Raw genomic sequence first — 10543 nt, 5'->3', positions numbered from 1 at the left:
CTTAGTAAACATATCCCTATGTGAGGCACAAATGTTTCCACGCCCACCTTTAGGCACCATTTATAGAATTTGGGGGTAAACGCTGGCTGCTTTGTTTCCTTAAAAGGTCCACTGTGGCCGGTGAAGTTTACTGGCAGCTGCCCATCGTCTGGTGTCACTTCTGTTCTCTGGGCCGGAGAAAGTTATGATGGGGCCGAGGGAGGGAGGGAGGGAGCCCCGCCCCCCAAGCTTGTTTGCAGATTGTCCCTCTTTCAATTTCAGGCAGTTTTGCCCCCCCCCCCCCCCCCCCCCATGTACAACTGTCCTGTTTGCCCACCCCTAACACCGGCCCTGTTCTGATCCATGTGCATCTCCTGGCATGTTAATTGCAGCCACGTACAGCAAGTCAGAAACAAAAAAGTGGCCACATCTGATCAAATAACCCCTCCTCGTGCAAGAGCTGAAATCTCCCATTGGAAACTGGTGTGGCACACAAAACAGAACATTTGAATTCTGGATATTGATGAGTTAAGGAGAGCTGCAGCAGGTTCCCAGGGTGAAACAGGTGAGGGGGCGCCTGCAGGTTTGAGGTATGAAACGGTGGCATCAAACACAGCAAGGTAAAGGAGATCTGCGGGGAGCAGACCACATGTGCTGAATCAACGCCTTACTGCATCTTGACGTCTGATCTGCTACTGCAGAGCCTGTACTGGCCGGAGTAGCTAGGCAGAGCTCGAGGGTCAGGCAGCTGCCCGATACCTACAGCAATATCCCTAAAACTTCCCCGGAGACTGACAGCTTACACTGTAGCTCAGTAACTCGCACTGTTTCCATCTGCTTTTATAACCAGCTCTACCGATACATGACGAAAACAGTCCTGCATGTCCGTCACATTTGTTCTATGAAATGTACATTGACCTGGGAAGCTAAGGTTTTGGGGTTGTTTTTTTTTACAGTGTGTAGATCACACCTGTAACGTACAGTGAAAACACGGTTTATTCTTATGTCTCGATTTAAAATAGTCTCGCTATATTACTTTTCTGTAAAATCCGAGCACCCAAAAAACGTCCTCTTTATTGCGTCGTGCTGCTCTACGTTTTACCTCCGTCCCATTTCCTGCAGCACAGGGCTGCTGCGGAAGCCTAGTGACGGTTATAACTCCGTCTTCTTTTTCGACGAGTCCAAGGCAGCAACGGAGGGCGGGGGCAGGGACTCCTGGGAAGCCTCGGGATTGTCTGTTGCGGACGGACCTTGCGGTGCTGTTGTCTGAGCTGCGGGATCCACACCCTGCGTTGCAGGGCCGGCCTCTGCTGTCGGCGGTTCTTCACTTTCGCCCTCTAGGCTGCCAGGCTTTTCGGCCTTTTGTGTCCCCTCCTCCTGGGACAAGTCTGTTAATTCCGTCTCAAAGAGCATTTTCACCAGGTCATCAGCCTGGACCCGCTCCTGCAGGAAAAGAGAAAGGATCAAGCAGCAGCCAGTGTTCACTTTATAAATACACATTTATCAAGTCTCTGGAAAAGCACATTAAATATGTACAAGTCTCCAGTCAAAACTGTCACAAACAGAAGGCAAAAATGCTCTACTGGAAGGAAGGCACCAAACAAAACAAAACACAGTAGGAGCAATGGAACCTCTCACAGCTGGTGTTCAAAATGTCTTTATTGGAAACTATAAGGGTGACCCGACACGACTCGTGTTTCAGCCTCACCGGCCTGCATCAGGGGTCTAGGAAACTGTCAACCAATAAATGTCCCTAGATCGGCCATCAACGAATAAAATCTCAGCACGATCGTCACTCCAGAAGGTATATAGTACAGTAAGTATCAATATTAATAAACAATCACAAGAAAAAAAAAATCACATTTCTTTGAATTTCTTACTATCAATAGGTCCGAACCTCACCTTAGATGCGCATGGCCATAACCAACGGACCACTAGGGGGCAGTGATGTAGCCATGAGTGGGCCTGGATGGGTTAGGGATCCCTCGTTACAGCTGAAGGGGATCCCTAAACCCCACCAGCCAAAGGTAAATGGCAAAACTGCCTGAACTCTCCAGCACAGCTCAGTCCATGGCAGCTCTAGAGAGCCACCCCCGATGCCAGCATCTGGTTCAAACTTGGTTTTTGCACGTGTTTGCCGAGTGCCAGTGGCTTACTAAAGTTGACGTTGACTGAGCTGCACTGGAGGGATTTCTTGCCGTTTTCACAGACGTCTTCGTCTGGCAGGACTTGGGGATCCCTTTCGGCTCAGGAATCTAATATTTGACTCGGGTGAGGGTGCGGCAAGAAGCTGCAGAGAGGACATCGTGCACACTCATTTTGACAGCAGGCCCACCCAAAATTTGGGGGGGTCTGGATACGCCACTGCTATGGGGGCAATATTCCTCGATCTTTTGAAAGAGTTCCCAAGGGGACTTTCACTTTTAAAACTGCCACAGTTACAAAATGCACGTGGTCACTCGTGCTGCTTTTTGCGTGGGTAGAATTTAGCTGGAGAAATATGCATGAAGGTTTGAAAACATCAGCTATGTGCAAAACTTCTTCTCAATTCAAAACCTGCCCCCGAGACTATCTCCATTCAACGCAGCTAAAAGTCCACATGTTATGGAACACACATTAAGGCTGGACAACATCCAGCACCACCAGTTTATGGATTTGGGATTTACCTCACACCTTTGGTACTGTAACTATTTTCCTGTTCCCACAGGGCTCACAAATAAGTTCAATGGAAGGCTGAGTGACGTGGAGGAGTGGCCTAATGGTTAGTGTAGCGGACTGCGGACCTGGGTTCGATTCCCATTGCTGCCTGATGGTCGGCAGTGGGTTGAGATCCTGGGCAAGTCACTTAACCCTCCGCTGTCCCAGGTACAACAGTAGCACACAATGTACTACTCAGATTGTGAGCCCACTAGGGACAGACCCAGGACCTGTAAAGTAAAACTGTAAACCAGGTCTAAGCAGTATATGAATACATGAATGAATCACAGGCAAAGACGGTGAGATTTGAACCCTGGTTCATAGTCTACTGCACTAACCACTAGAATACTCCCTCCTCTTCAAAATATACGATGAACGGACCATCAGACATGGCTTATACTGAAAGACAGAGGCTGCTTATGTATTTCTGTATTCCATAATGGCTGTATACAGTTGAGTTGGGATTCCAGCACAGAGACAGGGAGAGGAGATAGTCTGTGCAGAGAGAGCGACGTACGCATGTGGACACCGAAGAGATGTGACAAAGGTAGGATGGGTCTAGGCACAGAAAGGGACCCCTGAAGCTCTGGCACACTTACCCGCTCGTTGTGTCGAGGATCAAGTGTAAACCACAGGGCCACTGCACAGCGTTGACCTTTGGTCACTGCCTTAACCCCATGAGGGTTTTCTGACCCGGAACTGAATCCCACCACACGACCACACTGTGGCCTTACTTCTGCCTGCAGAGAAAAATCAGTTATAACAAGATTGAAAAGCAGCAAGTCCCAAAGTCACCAGCAGACAACGGTGTCTGGTAACTGCAAAAAAATATCCTTAGATGAATTTCTGTATGGCCAAGCAGAGCGAAACAGGCAAATGCTTCCAGCCAGGGAGGCTGCTCTGAGTCCGATTTGAACGTGAAAAGGATAGAAATGCCATCCTCCCTGTATACAGCTACACCTGAAGCATGGGGCTCCATTTTAGGTTCCTAGTCTCAAAAAGGATAGGCTATTGTTTGTGTGTGTGTGTGGGGGGGGGGGGGGGGGGGGGGGGGGGGAGCATAACGGACTCCAAGGCTTGATCTGGCATTGACAGCCTTTAGTGGGAGGGAAATCTCCACCACTGTACAACAGTGACCTCTAATGGTCAGATTCAGAGTTCACACCCATTAGGTTCCCTTGACGAAATACTGGCACTGGAATAGCTGGACTGGATCAAGGAAAGGAATGTAGACCTGACCAGGGGTGTAGCCAGACTTCGACAGGAGGGGGGTCCAGAGCCCGAGGTGAGGGGGCACATTTTAGCCCCCCCTCCCCCCCTGGCAGCGCCGCAACCCTCTCAACCCCCCTCCTTCCCGCCGCCAACCCTCTCCCGCCGTGTACCTTTGCTGGCGGGGGACCCCAACCCCCTACAGCCGAAGTCCTCTTCTCGGCCGCGTGGCGTTGCCGATTGATCTGATCAAGTTTGAATCTGTTTCTGTGCTTGCGTACAACGTGCAGGACCTCAGATGCACGCACAGAAACTTGATCATTCAGCAAGCAACGCCGCGTGGCCAAGAGTACTTCGGCTGGCGGGGATTAGGGTCCCCCGCCAGCAAAGGTATGCGACGGCGGAGGGTTGGCAGCGGGAAGGGGGGAGGTCGAGAGGGTCACGGCAGGGGGGTCCAGGGCAAAATCTACGGGGGCCCACGCCCCTGGACCTGACTGGCTTCAATTGAGCTAAAAGTCAAAGAGATCAGGTGGAACTGACCAATTACTACTGCTTTACTGCACATATTATATGCAGGTACTTTCTCTGTCCCTAGAGGGTGTTTTTTTTTTTTGTACCTGGGGCAATGGAGGGTTAAGTGACTTGTTCAAAGTCACAAGGAGCTGCAGTGGGAACTGAACCCAAGTTGCCAGGATCAAAGCCCGCTGCACTAACCATCAGGCCACTCCTCTACTCCACAACTAAGATATTAAAGTAGGTGGCAGGGTCAGATATTTTCTTTATAAAGGAGAAATTTAATTAACAAATATGAAATAAATTGATGGATCCTACTGGAATCTTGCAGGAGATCTCATTGACCTTGGAACGAACGAGAGAGGGTCCTGTCACATTCTGAAAGAAACAGGCTTTATCACCTTCAGAGGAAGGGAAGTACCGCTGAGAGGGGGTGAACACATTTCTGGAGGTAACAGGGTACGGTGAGAAAGTAACTAGACTCTAGGACAGGGGGTTTTCATGATATTCATAATGAATATGCATTCGATAAATTTACATGCACTGCCTTCATGAAAACCTGACTGGCTTGGTGTGCACGACTAGCTTGAGAACCCCTGCTCTAGGAAAAGTCAATAAAGTCTGATGATCCAGCCAGCAATTTCCATCCTTTTGTATATATTTATAAGAAAGAAATGGTAAAATACAGGAAGAGTGGAAGGAACGTGGAGCAGATGCAGGGGAAAGAAAGCTGGGGGGGGGGGAAGGAGGAGGAGGAGGAGGATCTGAGGAAAGACAGGGTCAGAAAATGGGGAAGGAAGGGTAAAGAGAAAAGATCAGATGATGGATGGAGTGTGTGTATGGGGGGGGGGGGGGGGGGGGAGGGGTTCAAGCTGTGGGAAGAGGTGAGAATTCGCTGCCACCGACATAGGAGCCAAATTATTGGGGGTGATAAGTCTAGTAGAAATATCCCCTCCCTGGACACATACAAGGAATTTTCTCAATATAGAGCCGGCTCCTATGAGGAAAGATGTGGCGACGGTCACTTACCGTCACAGTTTTGGCATCAAGCTCTGTAAAATAGAAATTTCCACCTTCAAAGTCCTCGTTTAGATACAGGATGGCACTAAAAGAGAACACAAGGCCAGCGTTAACATCAACTCCAGAAATCGTGCAATCTAAATGACCTCCTCAGCAGGGGCGTAGCTACGTGGGGACACGGGGGCCTGGGCCCCCGTAGATTTGGCCTTGGACCCCCTGCCGACGACCCTCTCGACCCCCCCCCCTCTCACCGCCAACGTCTGCTACCTTTGCTGACGGGGGACCCCAACCCCCACCAGCCGAGGTCCTCTTCTTTGTCAGACTCACAGAAACAGAACGAAGCCTTGCAGATCGCAAGGCTTCGTTCTGTTTCTGAGTCTTGACTTCCTGCACGTCAGACTCAGAAACAGAACGAAGGAAGAAGAGGACCTCGGCTGGCAGGGGTTGGGGTACCCCACCAGCAGTTAGGCGACGGCGGGGGAGGGCTGCCGGCGGGGGGGGGGGGGGGGGGTCGAGAGGGTCGTCGGGGGGGGGGGGGGGGCTAAAATGTGCCCCTCGCCTCAGGCTCTGGACCCCCCTCCCGCCGAAGTCTGGCTACGACCCTGCTCCTCAGTGTCGCGATGTTACGGCTGCGTTCTCACGTCCGAGTAAAAGAGTGCGAGAGCAGAGTTACCTATAATCACGGAAGGTGTACGCAGGATGCTCCTTCACACACATCAGGGCCTCAGAATTCAGGTTGCAGTTATCCACGTGAATGGCATGGCTCTCGTCCTTTCGGTTTTCCTGCTTACCTGAAACAGGTCAGAGGAAGTTTCTTAGCACAATTGTGTTCCAGGAATTACAATGAGGCCGATACGTGGCTGTCATTTCAGAAGGGGTTAAGATTAGGATAGAGGGAGGCAGTGAGGAAAAAACCCCAGTGAGGGAAATTGGGGCAACACCTACAAATCTAAAAGTAAAATGCAAATGCAGAGTCCAGGGGCGTAGCTAGAGGGGGCCACAGGGGCCAGCCCCCCCCCCCCCCCCCCACAAATTTCATCCGGGCTCCTGGTTTGTCTGGCGGGGGGTCCCCAACCCCCCACCAGCCGAAGCCTTCTTCAGCGCAGCTGCGTTCACTGCCCTGCTCGTCTTTTTTCTTGCTCCTCCTGTGCACGCTGACGCTCCTTCTCAGTTTCATGTAAAGAAACGTCAGCGTGCAAAGGAGGAGGAGCAAGAAGAAGGAAGAGCAGAGCAGTGAATGCAGCTGCGCCGGAGACCGGCGATGAAGAAGGCTTCGGCTGGTGGGGGTTGGGGACCCCCGGCAGGAGAGGTATTTGTTGTTGTGGGAGCATGGGGGGGGAGGGGGGGGGCGACGAGGCGGTGAGGGGAAGCGACAAGGAGGCGGGACAGCAGGGCGGCACTCACAATATGTCCCCAACCTTGGGCTCTGGCCCCCTCCTACCGTCAGGTCTGACTACACCCCTGGCCAGAGTCACCATATAGGAGTTTGCCTTATGCACAAGGAGTTAATCAAGGCAGGGTGAAAGTGCAGACAGCAGCTGTCCAACACATCGTCCCATTGTGAAATGCTTTATGACCTGGAGGCCTCTGTCTAACTGCTCACCCATGCTCAGTTTCACTAAAACAAGTGTGCCCGGTGCTGAAAGCAGAACAGGGCGCCTGCACTGTAGGTCCAGCGCGGGACAAATGGTTTAGCTGGCAGGGGGTTGTGGACCCCCGCCAGCCAAGGTACCTTCCAGTGGCGGTGGGGGAGGGGGTAGCAGCAGTGGGGAGGGGGCCTAGAAGTGGTGGCGGGAGGGCAGTAGCAGGGAGGTGGGCCAAAATGTGCCCCCCTCCCGTCAAGGTCTGGCTACGCCCCGGTATCATTCCTTTTAATTTACTCAATACTCATAATTGAAAAAAAGCATCAGAAACCATATGATCTAAGCTTTACATATTCAATTCACAATCCAACATTACACCCAAATTTATATCTGAACCTTGATATTTCAGAACTGTAGGTACCGAAGAACCAAGATTTTTTTACCCAGCATCCACAAATTCAGTCTTCAGCTATGGGTTACCATGTAAAGAAAGTGTCCAGTTAAGTCCTGAAATATCGGCTCTTAACCGGCCAAGTGCCGACTCTGCCCCCAAAGTAGCTGGTTTTCATTTCGGCACCAACTGGTTAAGTGCCGTTGAAATTTAGCCCCAAACAAGCGAGTTCACTGGCCAGGAGCCAGATGGCCAGTTCAACCCCTTTGAATACCGACCTCCCTTAGTGCCTCAATGTCAGCACCATTCCCACGCTAAGATAACTGAATTACTAGCTTAGAGCACAACTGCAAGGAGAAGGGGGAGGGGGGCGATGTGTGAACACGTAGGTGGAGAATGAGTGAATCCCACGTTTAGGCATGTAAACTTACAGAAACACCATCAGTTCTGCACTGAAGTGCAATGTTTAATGAGGGGGCATATGACAAAGTTAAGAGGGAAAATAGGTTTAGGAGTAACCTAAGGAAGTATTATTTCACAGAAAGGGTGGTGGAGGCGTGGAATGGCCTCCCGGTGGAGGTAGTGGAGTCGAGGACTGTTCCAGAATTTAAAAAGGCATGGGATAAGCATGTGGGATCGCTTAGGAACAGGAAGAGTTAGGAGGATGGGCAGACGGGACGGGTCATGTGGCCTTTATCTGCCGTCACAAGTGCCGACGTTTACATCTACTGTTTACACGGCGTACGTTACAGCACCTAAAGACTCTGGGTGCCCGGATGCTGTTATACAATTTACACTCAGGGCCCTACATTTTAGGGTATCGGGTGAGTTTCCACCCGACAGTCCCCCCCCCCCCCACCAATTCCACCCAGGATAGTTCCCACCTAGGAATCCCCCCCCCCCCCCAGTCATTTCCCACCCTCCCTAGCTTTTTTATTTTTAAACAACCGTAGCTTCAATAGATAGGGGCCTTGTTATTGAATTGTGCGTTATATCAAAGAGCTAATGGCTACAGTGGCCAGACGTGGGGGGGGGGGGGGGGGGGGGGAGAGGGGGTGAAACGAATGGCGAGACCAAACATGATTGTGCAATGTTGTGTTATACCAGGTCGGATTTTCATACGGCTGCTGCACTATGTTATTTGTTTTTGTTTGCTCAATCGCAATCAATAAAACATTGAAATATTAAAAAAACAAAAACAAAAACCGTAGCTTCTCTCTTGTATAGGGTCCTATAAGTCCTGGCGGTGCATTTTTTTTTTTTACAGCATCTGGAACAAAGAAGTTAGAGCAGCAGACGGACGGACGTACACAGAGGACGCACAACAACAAAATAACTTTTCATAGGTACAGTAATAATTTGTTATAAATCGTAATCAGTGTGTCATTTTGAGGGGCTGAATCAGCTTGAAAACTAGTTTGGGGAGTTTGGGGGGGTACTTCCCCCCCCCCCCCCCCCCCCATGAACTGCACTTTGTATCTATCTATTTATTTCTTTTCTTATTTATGACATTTATATCCCAGATTAAACATGAATTAGGTTGAAACCTAGTCTGGGGTGGGGGCATTGGCCCCCCAACATGAACTGCATAGCTAGAAGGGGAAAGGGATGTGTAAAAGATAATGTTGTGAAGGGAGGGAGGGAGGGGAGGGGAGGGGGTATTCCCCCCCCAAACGATGTGAAACAGAAAAGGGAGGGAGATTATTTGTCCTACTGTGTTTTTTTGCGTCATGGGTGGGAATTGTCCTCCCTGGTGTGGTGGGAATTGGTTCACTGGGAACTGACCTAGGGCCCATTTTAGTACCCAAATTTAGTTGACCTTTAGAGAATTACCCCCCATGTTGCTCCCCTTCTATCATGAGGCCTCCACTGCACACAGACAAAGACGACTAATATTAATTTGACATCTTTTTAGGTTCTGGATGTTGCCATCAATGTTTTGCCCACCCTGGGAATCCCCAGCTCCCCCTTCCCGCCACGCAGGACTGGGTCACTCACCTTCAATGGCCGTTCGACAGACGAGGTGGGAGTAGGAGAAGTGGAGGGGGGTGTCCAGGCGGAAGTAAGATGCCATCACTCGTCTCACTTTGTCCGTAATGTTGTAGTACAGCAGAGCACTGGTCATAGGCACCTTCCTTTCCTGTCCCAGCTGAAAAGAACACACCCTTAATTAATTTTACCTGACCCAAAGGCACACACTGAGCACACAATGGGGGAGCTCAGAGCTCATTAGGCCCAGGCCAGGCCTTATGGCTACAGAACCTACAGGTCTGCTAAGGAAGTTCTGGAGAAATAAACAGGGGGAACAAATTCGGTGCTCACTTTTCTTCCGACATGTGCTGTGGTCAGTGCGTTTTTTTATAGCAAAAAAGGTGCTGGTACTCAAATGCTAGGCCACCCTTCAGGGTGGGGTGATCATTGAGGGACCCACCCCACAATAGCCAGACCCCTTGCAACCAGTCACAGAATCTATGACAAGGCAGAGTTGGTGTGTAGAGCCTGAGCTCATTCATTAAAACTATAGGTCCACGGATCAATTTTAGTAGACAATGAAAAAGGTGCTGGTACTCAGTACCCCCAAGCACCCCCTCAAAAAATGCCCTGACTTTGGTCCCTTTCATCTTAGATGAACAGAATAACGTCAGGGTGCCTGATATCCCTCTGTCTCATATAATCATTACTCAATATCTGCATGGGTGCTCCAAGGTACCTCACTCACCAGTACTCTTATCTTCCTGGATCCCATTACTGTTCTCACCCCCTTCTCCCATCGCCCATTCAGTTCCTGCACACGGTACTCTCAGCCTTCACCTCAACCCATCAACTCTGTGCAATGAACCTCCTACACCACGCCCCAACTTCTGTCTATGGAATCCTCCAACCACTCCCCAGCACACGGATTATTCCAGGCCCCCCACCCCTATCTAGACACAGACTCTCTAGAGCAGTCACTCACCTTCAGTGCTCCGTATACAGTTACACCAATAAACTTCTCGTGAGGCGTGTGAGGGGAGGTTTTACCTCCATATCCATCCCCGACCTTGGATGAAGCCTGCAACAGACAGACATAAATGAGATCAGGAGACCCTCACAGAAGTAATTCACCCTCCCCCCCCCACCCTGTAATGGAAGTGAATTTTAAAGATTGTTT

General features: G+C 50.4%; 1 protein-coding gene across 1 annotated transcript in view; it reads right to left on the bottom strand.

Annotated features, from left to right (window-relative positions):
- Positions 1-312: 312 nt before the first annotated feature.
- Positions 313-10543, bottom strand: part of P3H1 (prolyl 3-hydroxylase 1) — a 38287-nt gene continuing 28056 nt past the window's right edge. Inside the window, exons 10-15 of the mRNA XM_030185874.1 lie at positions 10349-10444; positions 9391-9541; positions 6092-6209; positions 5428-5503; positions 3276-3416; positions 313-1422 (exon numbers count right to left, since the gene is read on the bottom strand). Coding sequence (XP_030041734.1) covers positions 1132-1422; positions 3276-3416; positions 5428-5503; positions 6092-6209; positions 9391-9541; positions 10349-10444 — 873 coding nt within the window. The 3' untranslated portion in view covers positions 313-1131. The remainder of the gene's footprint in view (positions 1423-3275; positions 3417-5427; positions 5504-6091; positions 6210-9390; positions 9542-10348; positions 10445-10543) is intronic.

This window comes from Microcaecilia unicolor, chromosome 13 (assembly GCF_901765095.1).
Source record: "Microcaecilia unicolor chromosome 13, aMicUni1.1, whole genome shotgun sequence".
Lineage (NCBI taxonomy): Eukaryota > Metazoa > Chordata > Amphibia > Gymnophiona > Siphonopidae > Microcaecilia > Microcaecilia unicolor.
The sequence above is the reverse complement of the archived record's forward strand: the minus strand, read 5'-3'. Positions and strand labels throughout refer to the sequence as shown.